This window comes from Protopterus annectens, chromosome 4.part0 (assembly GCF_019279795.1).
Source record: "Protopterus annectens isolate FY-2018-M chromosome 4.part0, PAN1.0, whole genome shotgun sequence".
NCBI lineage: Eukaryota > Metazoa > Chordata > Ceratodontiformes > Protopteridae > Protopterus > Protopterus annectens.
The window spans coordinates 896,637,069-896,655,434 of NC_056733.1; the positions used below are offsets into that span (position 1 = coordinate 896,637,069).

The following is an 18,366-nucleotide window of genomic DNA, read 5'->3' on the forward strand; positions in this document are numbered from 1 at the left end:
CCATTAAAAAAGGAATAATTAGTAGAGCATATAAAATATTGCATGATAACTATAAGAATCAATCAGAGGAGATTAGAAAGTATTGGGAACAGAGACTGGATACACAATTCACAAAGACATAATGGAATTATAGAATATATGTATGTCTCTCAAATATGCAACAAAATCCAGAGGATTTAGGATTTTTGCCTGGAAATGTTTACATAGATATTTTTATACCCCAAGTAGACTCCAGAGAATTTTTCCTCATGTAGACAGTAAATGTTGGAGGTGTGAAGGGGAAGAAACAGGTAATTGGGAACATATTTTCTGGGAGTGCAGTGAGTTGGTGGAGTTTTGGAATTCCCTGCAGGATGCACTGTCGGAGATGCTGGGTGGGCAGATTGGTCTGATGAGGCAGATGATTTTTCTGGGATATGGTACAGAATCGGAATGCCTATGCATAGTAAGGCCTTGCTGTGTTTAATAATGGTGGCTGCCAAAAAAGCAATTACTAGAAAATTGAAATCAAAATCTAAACCAACTATACTGGAAGTAATGAATATAGTAACAGAGATAAAACAACTGGAACTGAAATCTTTAGAAAAGGGTAGGGGCAAACTACATAGGAAAAACTGGGAATTGTGGGAACAACACATACAAGGGAGGAATGAGGTCTAAAAGGTGGCAGGAATTAAATGAGCTATGTAATGTTTGAGTGAGAAAGACTGGATAGATTATAAGTGATGTATAATGTTTGCAACTGGGAGTGTATCAGTATGGTTTGTGATGTAAAATGCTTGCAACTAGGATTGTGTTGGTGTGGTTTGTTTTCATTTATATAAATGTATGATTGCCTCTGTAGTAAGTGATGGTTTAATAAAGATGTTTCTTGTTTAGAAAATGTATATACAGTATATATATATATATATATATATATATATATATATATATATATATATATATATATATATAAGCCTGTTAGCAAAACTAGGTAGGTTGTCACTTAGGTTGTCAGATAGTGTGTCTTAATTATAGATAGTACTGGGTTTTGTTGAGAGAATGTAATTCAGAAAAGCAGCCTTAGAGGAGGTCTTGTCACATCTTGTTAGAGGATTTATGTGCTGAGAGAAACCATATAGGTTAATACTGGTAGGGGGGTTATCAGATAGAATTTGGGCCCAGCCTATGTTAAGGACCCCACAGATAATATTCTCTTAGGACATACTGGCATTTGCCCAGGACAGTATGTCCCCCACTTTGCTGATTGCCAGGGGGGAATATATATGGCTATGACACCTACGGTCTTACAAGAGTTTAGCTTGAATAAGGCAATAAGAATCTCTGTATTCTTGAATGAGGGATGCTTTTTTCTGATAAAGGAATACATTCAGGTGTTTTTAGCCATATTTCTGTGATAGCAAGGATGTCAGGGTTGTAATGAGATATGAAAGCATGTGATTCAGTTACTTTATTAAAGATGCTAATAAGGTTAATGTGTGTCACTGAATCGAGAGAGTTGGCAACAGTTAACATGATACCCCAACCCCATGCAGAAAAAAATGGGAAAAAAGGGGGCTGATGATGATGAATAAGGTTAATGTTTATAAATTTTAGACTTGTTTTACTTGAGTCGCAGGAGAGAGGAGTTACCTTATTAATGGTTGTGTGGGTCATTGTAGGAGAGGCTATAGTTGTTGGACCTTGGTTGGGGTGAATGTCACTGCATACTTCAGTGTGGGAAAGGAAAGCAGAAATATAAAATGCCACTTGGTTTTAAATTTATTCTATGTGAATATCTTGCAGGTTGGGTTAGTTTTTAAATTTATTCTGTGTGAATAGCTTGTGGGTTGGGTTAGTTATTTTTATATATTTTTGTTTGAAAAGATGACTGTGAAATAGGTTGCAAGAGGTTTGGGCTATAAGGAATGAAATATGTGAGTAATTGCCTGGCAGGATTAAGGAGCTGTTTCTTTTCATCCAGTGGTCTAGGGTTTAATTCCTTCAGCATCCACTGATTAACTGTGTGACTTTGAGCAGTCACTTAACCAAACAGTGTTCCCGGGCTGAGTCTGAAAAAAACTCCATGGAGATCAGTGCTCTACCCTGGTAAACAAATACCAATAAAATAAATAAAATTGCCATTGTGAGCAATGAACTAAGCACTGGGCATAAGACTGGTATTGAGAGATGTATGGCATTTGTTTATGTGTGCTAGAAAGTGGAGGGAATTTAATTGTAATACTTTGAATAGCATGCTGATTATTATGCGAATGTTGGGTTAGTGAAAATGTAAATAGGATAATAATTGAGAACTGGATGGGGTTGGGTGAAGTGGGAGAGGTTAACAGTGTACATGCAATCCAACTGACAGAAAGAAGAAATACAGGAAGTGATAAATGGGTTTGTGAAGGAGGGGCAAAAATATATATTGTAAGCTGTTTCATGATTGGAGGTATTATGGGTAGAAATTAGCTTAGGATAAGTGTAGGGAATGTGGGGGGTGGGTGGGATAGCAGAGTGAGTCCAGTCATAGCGAGGGCAAATGGGGAAGGCACAACCAATCAGGTAGTTGAATGGAATGCAGTTACTCCCCCACAGATGAAACACCAGCAGCAACACTATATTTCCTCAGTTAACTGAATTTCCTTGAAGTTTGAAGTGCAGTATACAGCAATAAACTGTGTGTGTGTGTGTGTGTGTGTGTGTGTGTGTGTGTGTGTGTGTGTGTGTGTGTGTGTAAAATAATTAACTAGTTATATCCCCTCTCAAAAAGTAATAAAATGTCATTTCACATCAGTGGCATAAACTGTGATTTTCTGACTTTCCTGCCCGTGGTGCCACCCTCTTTGAGGTTTCAGCCAATCACTGATGCAGATTTCAGAACAGAACCAAGCAGAAAACAGTCAGAAAATACTCAACTCACCAATAATATGCAGGTTGGAAAGACAGCAAGCTTAAAAAATGTCACAGATAATAAAATTGTAATTATTTCATCAGTTTAACATCGTGGCCACTGCCACAAATGTAATATTATAAAACAGTAAGCTCAAAGTTTATGAGGCCAATGTGAAAATGTATCTTAAACTGTGACTGTCCCATTCAAACCAGGACAGGTGGCAACTAAAGATTAAACTTTTTAAATTAATCAAAGTGTTCCAGATTTTGTGCATTTGTCACCCCATTATTTTTGACTTTACTTGAATTCTTGAGCAAAGAATTTAAAAGTTAAGGTATGTGGTGGTCTGCCAGTATTTAACAGCTCCCTACCTGAAAAACAAAAATGACTTGAAAATTGAGAGTCCTTCTGAAAACCCCAGGTAAGTGTTGAAATTGTTGTTCTGGGCTACTGACCGATAGTGCTTACTTCATGTTCATTCACTGATTACTGACTTTATCCTAAACAGGGTTATAGCACAACTCTATTTAGGATAAAGCAGATAATCGGGGAATGAACTGATTCCTTCCAACCAAATGCAGCTTTTGTGGGGGCCCCCTGCAACCACGGATTTCGAAGATACCTAACAGGTAGAAAAGTGATTTTGAATTTGGAGCCATAATAGCTACAGGAACTGGAAAACAACTGAGATTAAGGGAGAGCCAATCAGGTTGTTCAATGGAATGCAGTTATTCCCCCCACAGATGGTTTTCCACCTAAAACAATGTGGTAGAATGTTTAGTGATACACAGGTAAGGTGTTTAAACGTCTCAGCAATTAATTTTATTGTTATGGTCTTTATTTGCTTTCTTCAGTGAATTTTGCACTGCTAAAGTAAAACATGTTAAAGCTTTACTTTACCTTCAGCTAAAGCAGTATAAAGCCTGTGAGGAGGATGGGGAGCCCTTCCTGCAGAACACACTGATGCAGAAGTGTGGAAAAACAAAATATTTCAGCAGTTTAATTTGATTCTTGGACACTACCTTACACTGGTTTTAACTGAAGATATTGGTTCCTTTTGTTGTTTGTACAACTTGAGTGAAATTAAGCTGTAGAAGTTCTTTTGGCAGTGAGATTGCCTTACTTTTGCATCAGGAATCTTTAGGGGTAGTATATGCTAGGTACACTTACTACAGAGGACATCAGGAATCTTTAGCGATAGTATATGCTAGGTACACTTACTACAGAGTGGCATCAGGAATATTTAGGGGTAGTATATGCTAGGTACACGTACTACAGAGTGGCATCAGGAATATTTAGGGGTAGTATATGCTAGGTACACTTACTACAGAGTGGCATCAGGAATCTTTAGCGATAGTATATGCTAGGTACACTTACTACAGAGTGGCATCAGGAATATTTAGGGGTAGTATATGCTAGGTACACGTACTACAGAGTGGCATCAGGAATATTTAGGGGTAGTATATGCTAGGTACACGTACTACAGAGTGGCATCAGGAATCTTTAGCGATAGTATATGCTAGGTACACTTAGTACAGAGTGGCATCAGGAATATTTAGGGGTAGTATATGCTAGGTACATGTACTACAGAGTGGCATCAGGAATATTTAGGGGTAGTATATGCTAGGTACACGTACTACAGAGTGGCATCAGGAATCTTTAGGGATAGTATATGCTAGGTACACTTAGTACAGAGTGGCATCAGGAATCTTTAGGGATAGTATATGCTAGGTACACTTACTACAGAGTGGCATCAGGAATCTTTAGGGATAGTATATGCTAGGTACATGTACTACAGAGTGGCATCAGGAATCTTTAGGGATAGTATATGCTAGGTACACTTAGTACAGACTGGCATCAGGAATCTTTAGGGATAGTATATGCTAGGTACACTTACTACAGAGTGGCATCAGGAATCTTTAGGGATAGTATATGCTAGGTACACTTACTACAGAGGGCATCAGGAATCTTTACGGATAGTATATGCTATGTACACTTACTACAGAGTGGCATCAGGAATCTTTAGGGATAGTATATGCTAGGTACACTTAGTACAGAGTGGCATCAGGAATCTTTAGGGATAGTATATGCTAGGTACACTTACTACAGAGTGGCATCAGGAATCTTTAGGGATAGTATATGCTAGGTACACTTACTACAGAGTGGCATCAGGAATCTTTAGGGATAGTATATGCTAGGTACACTTACTACAGAGCGGCATTAGGAATCTTTAGGGATAGTATATGCTAGGTACACTTACTACAGAGTGGCATCAGGAATCTTTAGGGATAGTATATGCTAGGTACACTTACTACAGAGTGGCATCAGGAATCTTTAGCGATAGTACATGCTAGGTACACTTACTACAGAGTGGCATCAGGAATATTTAGGGGTAGTATATGCTAGGTACACGTACTACAGAGTGGCATCAGGAATATTTAGGGGTAGTATATGCTAGGTACACGTACTACAGAGTGGCATCAGGAATCTTTAGGGATAGTATATGCTAGGTACACTTAGTACAGAGTGGCATCAGGAATCTTTAGGGATAGTATATGCTAGGTACACTTACTACAGAGTGGCATCAGGAATCTTTAGGGATAGTATATGCTAGGTACACGTACTACAGAGTGGCATCAGGAATCTTTAGGAATAGTATATGCTAGGTACACTTAGTACAGAGTGGCATCAGGAATCTTTAGGGATAGTATATGCTAGGTACACTTACTACAGAGTGGCATCAGGAATCTTTAGGGATAGTATATGCTAGGTACACTTACTACAGAGGGCATCAGGAATCTTTACGGATAGTATATGCTATGTACACGTACTACAGAGTGGCATCAGGAATCTTTAGGGATAGTATATTCTAGGTACACTTAGTACAGAGTGGCATCAGGAATCTTTAGGGATAGTATATGCTAGGTACACTTACTACAGAGTGGCATCAGGAATCTTTAGGGATAGTATATGCTAGGGACACTTACTACAGAGTGGCATCAGGAATCTTTAGGGATAGTATATGCTAGGTACACTTACTACAGAGTGGCATCAGGAATCTTTAGGGGTAGTATATGCTAGGTACACTTACTACAGAGTGGCATCAGGAATCTTTAGGGATAGTATATGCTAGGTACACTTACTACAGAGTGGCATCAGGAATCTTTAGGGATAGTATATGCTAGGTACACGTACTACAGAGGGCATCAGGAATCTTTACGGATAGTATATGCTATGTACACTTACTACAGAGTGGCATCAGGAATCTTTAGGGATAGTATATACTAGGAACACTTACTACAGAGTGGCATCAGGAATCTTTAGGGATAGTATATGCTAGGTACACTTACTACAGAGTGGCATCAGGAATCTTTAGGGATAGTATATGCTAGGTACACTTACTACAGAGTGGCATCAGGAATCTTTAGGGATAGTATATGCTAGGTACACTTACTACAGAGTGGCATCAGGAATCTTTAGGGGTAGTATATGCTAGGTACACTTACTACAGAGTGGCATCAGGAATCTTTAGGGGTAGTATATGCTAGGTACACTTACTACAGAGTGGCATCAGGAATCTTTAGGGATAGTATATGCTAGGTACACTTACTACAGAGTGGCATCAGGAATCTTTAGGGATAGTATATGCTAGGTACACTTACTACAGAGTGGCATCAGGAATCTTTAGGGATAGTATATGCTAGGTACACTTACTAGAGAGTGGCATCAGGAATCTTTAGGGATAGTATATGCTAGGTACACTTACTACAGAGCGGCATTAGGAATCTTTAGGGATAGTATATGCTAGGTACACTTACTACAGAGTGGCATCAGGAATCTTTAGGGATAGTATATGCTAGGTACACTTACTACAGAGTGGCATCAGGAATCTTTAGGGATAGTATATGCTAGGTACACTTACTACAGAGTGGCATCAGGAATCTTTAGGGATAGTATATGCTAGGTACACTTACTACAGAGTGGCATCAGGAATCTTTAGGGGTAGTATATGCTAGGTAAACTTACTACAGAGTGGCATCAGGAATCTTTAGGGGTAGTATATGCTAGGTACACTTACTACAGAGTGGCATCAGGAATCTTTAGGGGTAGTATATGCTAAGTACACTTACTACAGAGTGGCATCAGGAATCTTTAGGGATAGTATATGCTAGGTACACTTACTACAGAGTGGCATCAGGAATCTTTAGGGATAGTATATGCTAGGTACACGTACTACAGAGTGAAGCAGCTGGAGGGAGTTGATTTCACTTGATTGAGTTAAAGGGTAGAAAAGATTAAGCGTATCGGCATGTGCCTCTGTTTATTTTGCAGTTCTTCTATATCATTCATGTGTACTATTTTATTTTACTCATGGAGCTATGTTTACTGTCAGGCTGACTGGCTAAAACACTATGTATTTACTTTAATATATTCATTTTCTATGCCTATGGCCTGGATCATGCCCAGAAAGGGCCTGTGGAGCAGTTCACTTACCTGGTTAATAAATAAAAAAGAAATAAATACAACTGTAAAATAGGGCCTGTAAGATAGCACTTTCTGTTATTGTAACATAAAGTATCTTGGGGGGGACTAACCCTGGAGATTATGATTACAGCTCCTATGAATGGGTTACCATCTCTTTATATGATGAATAAATAAAGATTGGCACAATATCATATTACTTTATTTTAATACAGTGTTCATTTAAGCTCACAAAATGGCACACATTATCTACTGCTAAATCAAAAGAGAGAACTATGACAATGATTGACAGATGTTAAAATTGTTGTTTCATGGCTTCCAGGAAATGACACGTACAGCAGTCTTTGCAGCTTTCTGCACAGCCTCACTTGTGTCTACTGTCAGTTCAGAGAGCTGGGTCAAATGATTCAACAACTCCTTCCGACCAGCAGGAGCTTCGGCTAATGTGGTAATGGTTTTCAGTACATTCAAGCGCACTTCACTCACAGGGCTCTTGATCAAGTCCAGTAATGGTGGGATAGCGTACGCTTCTAAAGCTGCATACCTCCCTAGAACAGAAAATTAAAATCAGTTTCCTGTTTACCAATCACAAAGGCTGGCTGGGATTGTTACATAACATCATTATTCATCAATGATTGCAATGGAATGTGCCCTCTGTACAGCTGCTACAAGTGTCCCAATCTTTTGTACTGTATACTCCATGCAGAGGAAAATGGACCTACTGCATTTGGATAAGGTAGACAGGGTTAGCTGATGTTATTACAGGGGTTCTTTATTAATAAACACACTGCACATTTTAACACACAAGTAATATCATTAAAAAACAAGGCTCTGGTTGTATATCACTCTTTTATTCTGGATGTTAGTGCACATGATTAAATCAATGACCTGTTAGTGACCTACTTCCTTTAGTCCAGAGTTTCATCAGCTTCTATTTGCCTACTGTGTGACTCTGAGTAAGTCACTTAACCAGACAGCCTTCTGGAGTAACTGAAAATTTGGGCTAAGCTGTTCAACAGTTCACTGAACTGCATACCTAGTAACTACCAGTGAACTTATTTTGATTTTATGCCACACTGACAGATAAAAAGAAAGTTTAAGCTGTAATCACACAGAACTATCATTTTCATGGTATATTATATTCTTTAATAAGTATTCTCTTTCTTTGTATCAGCAGATCCATCCTCTGTACTGAATGCCTTGTCCTTCTGAACTGGCTGCCATATTTTTACTTTCAGGACTGTTCTGTCTATTTATACAAAGTACCTTGATCCTCTGGTCACCCATTCTCAATATAGTAGGTGCACTCTTCTTTGCATTGTGTGGCCTCTACCACTGTAATGAATTTCCCAGCATTCACTAATGGGGTTTTCAAATCTCTGTAGTGTGTGCCCTATGCCTACGACACTCTGTATCAGCTATCCCATTCTGTCTACTGAGTACCCAGTCTCTCTGTGCTGGATACCTTTTTTGTTTGTACTGGTATTATCCACGTGGACTGGATAATCTGTCTGTATTGGATACCACAAATACCTCATCACTCCCAAGTAGGTATCCTGTCCTCTGTACTATGTACCCCAGCTCTCTGTCATAGGGATACTCCATCCCTCTGGACTGGGTAATCTGTCTGTACTGGATACCACAAATACCTCATCACTCCCTAGTAGGTATCCTGGCCTCTGTACTTTGTACCCCAGCTCTCTGTCATAGGGGTACTCCATCCCTCTGGACTGGGTAATCTGTCTGTACTGGATACCACATATACCTCATTGCTCCCCAGTAGGTATCCTGGCCTCTGCACTATGTACCCCAGCTCTCTGTCATAGGGGTACTCCATCCCTCTGGACTGGGTAATCTATCTGTACTGGATACCACATATACCTCATCGCTCCCCAGTAGGTATCCTGGCCTCTGTACTATGTACCCCAGCTCTCTGTCATAGGGGTACTCCATCCCTCTGGACTGGGTAATTTGTCTGTATTGGATACCATATATACCTCATCACTCCCCAGTAGGTATCCTGGCCTCTGTACTATGTACCCCAGCTCTCTGTCATAGGGGTACTCCATCCCTCTGGACTGGGTAATTTGTCTGTATTGGATACCATATATACCTCATCACTCCCCAGTAGGTATCCTGGCCTCTGTACTTTGTACCCCAGCTCTCTGTCATAGGGGTACTCCATCCCTCTGGACCGGGTAATCTGTCTGTACTGGATACCACATATACCTCATCGCTCCCCAGTAGGTATCCTGGCCTCTGTACTATGCACCCCAGCTCTCTGTCATAGGGGTACTCCATCCCTCTGGACTGGGTAATCTGTCTGTACTGAATACCACATATACCTCATCGCTCCCCAGTAGGTATCCTGGTCTCTGTACTATGTACCCCAGCTCTCTGTCATAGGGGTACTCCAACCCTCTGGACTGGATAATCTGTCTGTACTGGATACCACATATACCTCATCACTCCTCAGTAGGTATCCTGGCCTCTGTACTATGTACCCCAGCTCTCTGTCATAGGGGTACTCCATCCCTCTGGACCGGATAATCTGTCTGTACTGGATACCACAAATGCCTCATCGCTCCCCAGTAGGTATCGTGGCCTCTGTACTATGTACCCCAGCTTTCTGTCATAGGGGTACTCCATCTCTCTGGACTGGATAATCTGTCTGTACTGGATACCACATATACCTCATTGCTCCCCAGTAGGTATCCTGGCCTCTGTACTTTGTACCCCAGCTCTCTGTCATAGGGGTACTTCATCCCTCTGTACTGGGTAATCTGTCTGTACTGGATACCACATATACCTCATGGCTCCCCAGTAGGTATCCTGGCCTCTGTACTATGTACCCTATCTCTCTGTCGCAGTGATACTCCATTATTCTGTACTAGATACCCCGTCCTTCTGTACTGTGTACCCTGTCCCTTTCTACTGAATGCCCTCTTCTTCTGTACTATGTCTGTCTGTATTGTGTACCCCATCCCTTTGTACTGTTTACCCCTTCCTTCTGTACTGGATACCATGCTCCTCTCTAATGGGCACTTTTACACCCTTTACTGTGCTCCCTATCCAGAATTAACAAATGGATGTGTAGTAAGAATCTTTGTGTTCAACATCTTTGTATCCTGTACAGGAAGGGTTAAAATGTGAAACTGCATTGCGTGCAAAGAAATAAGCTAAAATGAGTTGTTTTTCTTGTAAGGAATTTGCTGACCAGAAAGGAATGCACAGATGCTACTTTGGTCCAGGCACAGGCCTATCTTGGGACTGACCTCTGACCAAGGAGGAGTGCATAGATGTTACCTTGATGTAGGCACCAACTTATCTTGTGTCTGACTTTTTTACCATCTAAGGCTCCACTGAGTGAATTTATAGCCTTGACTGAAATTCCTTGTCTAGTAACCAGCTGCTGAGTATGCATGAAAGAGGGTATAAAACCCATGTAAAGTGTGTAGAAATTAGACTGCTGACAACCAAGAACTTTTGTGGCAGATCTCCATGCATGTTAAATAAACTCTTTTTGGCCTACCTTCTTTTGCGTGATTCTTCCAGTATATGTTAAGAGTATTAAAATCTTTTGACATTTCTGGCTAAGAACGTGGGGCCACCTCTTCACGAATCGCATAAGAGGGACTGAAAACCTGTACAGGAAGGGAGAACGAATCTCGGGCTCCCTTGAATGGAAAGACCTCCGAAAGAAGTCGTAAGTAGAGGCCAGTCACTCTTAGATTCGATCCGTGGGACGGTGACGAACGAGGGCGGAAGATCCGCAGTAAGGTAAGCTTTTTTTGTAAAAGTTTTTATTTAAAAGGGACTAGTCATAAAGGAATTTCTTTTGTTTAAAATTTTACAAAAGACCGGTAGAGATCTCAGGAAAAGGAAACAGTTTTTCTTTTAAATAAGAAAATGGGAACAGGAAGCAGTTGTTGTGTTAGGAAGGGCTGCTTAAATAAAAGGACTGAGGATGAGGAATATATGTTTAAATTACATCCAAAAACTTGAAATATATAAAAAATGGAAGAAAGACTATGGGTTTAGTGGTACCTTGAATAAATCAGAATGTCAAAATCTAGTGAGAGACCTGCAGGGACACAGGAGGTAAGGTTAAGAAACAAAAAGGGTAGGATTTCCTCAAGCACAGAAATGGTTAGAAGAAGCTAATAAGAGACATAGGGAACAACTTTCAAATAAGGTAGATGGTGGCTCGAGTGCAAAAGATGCATTTTTTGTCCGAAAAGAGGATGACGAGACATCTGTTGCCTGTCGTAGACCGACAGCCCCGCCCTTGTATCGGTTAGAAAAGACATGGTTAGTCCACCCAAGTATCAGGAAAATGACACAGAGAATCAGGATAAAACTGTACCCTCTGTAGTACTGACAAAACAAGTAGGTGAAACCCTGGAACTCCGAAACCGTAATATAGATAAATCAGAATGGACGCGTAAGGAAGCTGAAATGCAAGAAGATGAATTAAATATAGTATCTGCAGACTCATATCCCTTATAGAAGTAGCAAATCCACAAGCAGGAACACCCGGTCAAGGTCCCACTATTTTAGTTTACCGACCTTGGACACGGGAAGACATCCGAAAAGCTGTGGAGGGCATACCACACCCAAAATTAGACATGACCAAGTTTTGTGAAAATATCGCAGGCATGATAGAAAGTTACAAGCTAAATGTCAGAGCTGGAGCAAGTAGTTCGACAAATTTTGGGTCCCGACTGGCACCTGGTCTGTGGGGACTGGGACCCCATAACCAGGGAAGATGATAGACCACTTGCCTACAATTCAGACTCCTACCAAAAGCAGGTTAAGGATTTACTAGACCGTATTATGGAAAAATGGAAGCCTAGGGCAGACTGGACCTGTATCAATAGATGTGTGCAAGAAGACGATGAAAAGTAGATAACTACTTGCACAGACTTACCCAGTGTTTTGATAACCATAGTGGAATAGACAAACCACCCAATCAAGAAAAGGATTCACCTTATGAACAACAGTTAAAAATGCCTTTTAAAAGGATGTAGGACTGCAATCAGTAACTTCATTCACAAACATATGATAGATCATAGGACGCACGCCTGCAACCCTTACTGGAGTATGCAAGACATGCAGAAAAATATTTAGAAGAAAGGAAAAGAAACAAGCTCAAACCTTTACCGTGAGTGAAGATGGGACACTTATGCTATTGCAAGGTCCGACTAACAGGGTAGAGGAAGGGCAGAGGCAGGGGCAGAGGAAGAGGGAATGTGGGACATTCAAGATTATGAAGGCAGACAGAAAAGAGGAGAATGTTTCAAATGTGGCAGAAAGGGACATTTTGCCAGGGATTGCCGGTCTTCGAAGAACTAAAACCACCCGGATCACGAGTCAGCATGACTATATGATGGTGGTGGAGGTGAATCAGACCCGGACAAAAGGCTGATGGGCCAGACTCAATAAGGCAGAGTGAAAAGGAAGCTTTTGAGGACATGAACGAAGAGGGTAAGGGAGAATGTGCAGGATGGGAGAATGAAATGACTGATTTTTCAGACGAAGGCGAATATCAGGTTGTTAATTTAACAGCGCTGGCTGTAACTATGCAGCTAGAGGCACAACCGATTATCACACTTCAAGTAGAAGGGAAGGATGTAGAATTTTTGTGATTCAGGGGCCTCCAGGACCCTGCTAAAAACCTCTGCAGTGCCATCTGATGTAACTTCTGATGACTATGTATTAGTCAAGGCAGCCAATGGCCGCATTTATAAAGAACCACTATCTAAACCCTTATGGTTCACGGACCCTGAAACTAACCAAACTATCAGATTTCGAGTCATTATTTCCAAAGTTTGCCCTGTAAACTTATTAGGGAGAGATTTGATGCACGTATTTGGCATAGCAGCTGTGCCGACTGCATCAGGGATTCTAGCCAAACGAGTAGAAATTCAAGATGTTATGTTGCAGGTGGGGCAGGGTGATTTACACTACTGGTACAGTAATGATCTTGTCGAAACTGGACCACAAAATGTAGTAAACGAGCTAACTAATTTGGCCTTAAGCAAATATGGCGCACAACCACCAGTGGTAGCTAAACAACTACACTGTACAATGTACTACAGAAAGTATGTAGGACCAGACGACAAATTTGAAGAGCAATTCTTTAAACACAAGGTCACAAAAATCTTGTTACAAAACCTATATTGGGATAAAGCAGGAAATTCTGCAGTTACATGCAGTCTTACAAAAGATATGCAGTTACTTTTTCGCAATAATTCTATTGCACATGTCTCTGTAACAAGGGAAGAACAAATGGCATGGTATCTGGTGGGGAAGAAAGTTACTGAATGGGCTAAAATGACGCCAGAACAGTTGGCATGTAAAGGCGTGCAGGTACAAAGACTAAATTGGGTCACCCAGGCTAGACCAACAGTGCACCTCCGCGAAGACAGGCTAACGCCACCCGGGGGAGGGCCATTCTGACTATATCTCTTAACCCCGCAGGAAGAATTAAAGTTACAATCAGTGCCAGATTCCTTATGTTCCCGCGGGCAACATGACATTGGGCTAATAAGAACAGCAGGACAGGTTAAAATAACTCCAAAATCCGACTTTAGACCTCACAAGCATCAGTATCCGCTAAGTAAAAAGGCAGAAGAAGGCATTCTACCAGTGATCACGGCTCTATTACAAGCTGGGGTTTTAATTCCATGCACAGATTCACCGTGTAACACACCCTTGTTCCCAGTAAGGAAACCGGATGGGACCTGGAGAATGGTACAGGATCTGCAGGCTGTGAATGCTGCTGTAGTACCAAGGGCTCCTATGGTCCCAGATCCATCTGTTTTGTTAAATGATATCCTTCCCACAGATAAGTATTTTTCTGTCATTGATATCAGTAACGCATTTTTTCCATCTCTACAGGAAACTAGTAGGTTTTGGTTCGCTTTACGTTCATGAGCAAGCGGTACACCTACACAAGGCTGCCGCAGGGATATTGTGAAAGCCCTACAATCTTTTCGCAAGAAATGTCAACAAACCTGGCACAGTTTCAACCGGAGCATGGCTGTCATCTACTGTTATCGTGGACGACATCTTACTGGCTGCACCCACGGAGGCTGTCTGTGAGTCGAAACTATTCGGTTATTGCATTTCTTGGCGAAAGAGGGACATAAGGTAAACAAATCTAAATTACAATTTTGTAAAGCTGAAGTACGATATCTAGGCTATACCATTTCAAATGCTGGTAGACAACTGGATAGCTGTAGAAAAGAAGCTATTTTACAGGCACCAATGCCCAGTACAAAAAAGAAATGATGTCATTTTTAGGAATAACTAACTTTTGTCGTAGTTGGATTCCCAATTATGCAGAGGAAGTGAGTCCACTTTCAGAACTTATTTTTGCACTTCCCATGGCAGCACATGACGCTGCAATGGACAGATAAGGCAATACAGGCATTTACTAGGGTAAAGCAACTGATAGCAGGATCTGCAACACTTAGCTTCCCTGACTATACAAAACCTTTTGTTCAGACAGTAGATTGTAAGCAGGGCTTTATGACATTGGTTCTTTTGCAAATTTATGGGGATAAGTTGAGGCCATTAGCTTTTTATTCCAGTAAACTGGACACAGTGGCACGATCGTTGCCACACTGTGTACAAGCAGTAGTCGCAGCTGAACTGGCCGTGCAGGCGTCTGCAACCCTAGTTTTGTTTCATGACCTTACTTTACGGGTACCGCACTCTGTCGCGGTAATACTTCTACAGGATAAAGTTACCTTTCTCTCTCTAGCAGACACTTGTCCTGCATGACAACATTACTATCACAACCACACATGACCATTGAGCGATGCACCACTCTTAATCCAGCCACGCTGTTACCTACAGCTGATGACGGTGCCCCTCACGTATGTTTAGACTTAATACACTCTAATGTCTTGCCAAGACCAGACCTTAAGGATCAGCCTTTGGCAAATTCAGATTGGACCCTGTTGTAGATGGGTCAGCACGTAAGAATGAGGCAGGTATTACACAAGTGGGTTATGCAGTCACAACTGAGACTAAGGTACTAGAGGCAAAACCTCTCCCCAGGAATCTGTCCGCACAAGCGGCTGAATTGATTGCTTTGACCAGAGCATGTACCATTTCCAAGGATAAGGCAGTTACTATCTACACAGATAGTCAGTATGCTTTTTCCACGGTCCATGTCTTTGCACAGCAATGGAAAAATAGGGAATGGTTACTGCCTCAGGAAAGGAAATAACCCACAAGGATTTAATTCTTAGCCTCTTACAAGCTGTCCAACTGCCACGGGGATTGGCCATCTGTAAGTGCAGCACACACAAATGCCAAGGATCCAGTATCACTTGGAAATGCACTAGCTGACAAAACTGCAAAAGTGTCGCCTTAACCTCTACTTTTGCACTCGAGACCACACAGAAGGAACTTCATCCTACAGATAAATTTGATCTACAAACTTTACAAGTAATGCAGGAACTTAGTACAGTTCAGGAAAAACAGCGATGGGTTAAATATGGGGCTATTCAGAAGCAAGGAGTTTTTGTAGGTCCAAATGATAAGTATGTCTTGCCAACAAACCTTTTAGGTATGCCTCATTAGTGACGCATGGCCCATCTCATCTGGGCCCTGCTGCTATGGTTCAAATGACCCAGCAAATTTTCTGGACCAAGGGCTTTATAGCATATGCTAAACGATTTTGTTTATCGTGCCTGCTTTGTGCACGATACCATGGTGGTGGTGCGAATCACTCCAGCAGCTTTCCGCTGCCTCCGTATCCATTTCACACAATCTGTATGGATTTTATTGAACTAACTCCTGTTCAACAAAAGCGATTTGTATTAGTCATTATTGATGCTTTTACAAAATGGGTTGAAGCTTTTCCAGTAACACATCCAGATGCCCTGTCAGTAGCCAAGGCCCTTACGAATAATATTATCCCTCATTTTGGGCTACCCACACGCATCTATTCTGATAATGGCACACATTTTGTAAACCAAGTTATTCAAAAGCTGGCTGCCGTTTTTCAGATGGAACTAAAACACCACTGTGCCTACCACCCACAGTCAGCAGGGTTGGTTGAACGCCATAATGGCATTCTCAAAGGCAAGTTACGTAAACTCATGGCGAGACACATCAGTCTTGGATAAACTGCTTACCTCTGGCACTCCTGTCCATGCGTACCACTCCCACTTCAAAAGGGGTCACACCATTTGAACTACTATATGGGAGACCTTATTACGTCCCGCAGTGGCAAGGTCTTTGCCTGCGGAACGTGAGGGGTGAAGAGATAGCAGATTACATGAGGAAAATGCTGACAAAACTAACACTTCTCTAACGAATGATTATTTTTCAGATCAGAAGAACAACAGGATCCTGGAAGTGAAGGCTGGCGAGTGGGTATGGATTAAAATTGTTAAAGAAAACGTGGGCCTCTCCAAGTGGGAAGGTCCATACCAGGTTTTGATTTCGACACCCACAGCAGTTCGAATAAAGGAGCGAACATCTTGGATCCACCTGACACATTGCAAGATTGTCAGGAAATTTGAGTTGGAAAAGAATTTGAGTTCCCTGAGGAACACTGATTAGTAGTAATCCTGTTTTTGTATGAACTTTTCTGACTGTTGTAGCAATGCAGGAAAATACCGGAAGGAGCAGCCCTTCCCACAAAGGCATTGTAAAATAATTTTGTTATTAGTGATTGTAAGTGTTATTTTTCTGTTTTGGCCATTTTATTTTCACAGAAACTAGCCAAACAAAGAGAGATGAAAATACAGCTTGGCATCCACCTTTTAACACGTACCAGGCTATTAAATATGCATATGCTTTGTCTTTTAATGTTTCAAATTGTTGGATATGCACAGCTATCCCGACTGTACATGGTGGTCTGATGTTAGGTACAGTCCCTTTGGGGCAAATGATACATGGACCAATTTACTATTTGAGACTTCGGAGGTAGCCGTAAAGGACAAAATAGCATTACCCTCATGGGTCGTCAGAATGGAACTGTATGTTTCCAGAGATCTGGAAAAATTAAGGTTGGATGGAGTCAATGTAATGTAACCATAATTCATAACTGTACATTAGATGGGCACTGTGCAACAAGTTTCAAGCCTATAAGAGTGCTTATTAATAGTACAGGGCTTATTAATGTCACAAGTTTTGTTGAAAAATGTTATCTGTGTATGATCTTTTGTTTAAAGGGATACAAGACAAAGGAAATCATCCTATTCCAGTAAATATCACTCTTAAAGTGAATGACTGTTATTTTGTCTGTGGTAAAAAAGCATACAAATGGTTACCAAGGAATTGGTCAGGCAGTTGTTTTTGGGTTATTTGGCACCAGCTATAAGACATTCATTTACTCTTCCCCAAGGTAAAATACGAAATGTGCGTGCTGTGAATAAACCTGTTAATCCCGTAGGTAATATTGATGCATCCTGGATCTATCATCACGATTTGGCCCACAGTAGCAGCAAGGGACTGTCACACATGGACTTGGGCGATGATGTCATTTCTTGGGCTGGTATTCTTCCAGCCTATGGGACAGTAAAATCTATTTGGGAGCTCAGAAAACTGTCAAAACTGTTAGAAACTCTGAGCAATGCAACTTTTTCTGCACTAGAGTTGGTGACGGATGAGCTAACTGCAATGAGGACTGTAGTGTTGCAGAATCGGATGGCGCCGATTTCACCCTAGCGGCGAAAGGAGGTACTTGCGCTCTTATCCAGGAGGAGTGTTGTTCTTTCATTCCTGACAATGAGCACGATATAGACAGTCATTTGGAGATCTTACAACAAGTTTCTGAACTTACAAAACCAGGACAGAATCCATTGACTGACTTTTTCCAGAATTGGTTTGGAAATTGGGGAACAGTATTTTGAATGTCTTAATTGCTGTATGTATTGGTGCCATTATATTCCTACTGTTGGGTTGTTGCTGCATTCCTTGCATCCGAATGATAATATCAAGTGTATTGTCTGCTAATGCAACTAAAGCTTATTATTCTG

At 41.1% G+C, this 18,366-nt stretch overlaps 1 protein-coding gene across 1 annotated transcript in view; it reads right to left on the reverse strand.

Moving 5' to 3' along the window:
- Window positions 1-7,551: 7,551 nt before the first annotated feature.
- The window catches only part of LOC122800364 (radial spoke head 14 homolog), a 189,705-nt gene continuing 178,890 nt past the window's right edge, over window positions 7,552-18,366 (reverse strand). Inside the window, exon 4 of the mRNA XM_044069813.1 lies at window positions 7,552-7,908. Coding sequence (XP_043925748.1) covers window positions 7,670-7,908 — 239 coding nt within the window. The 3' untranslated portion in view covers window positions 7,552-7,669. The remainder of the gene's footprint in view (window positions 7,909-18,366) is intronic.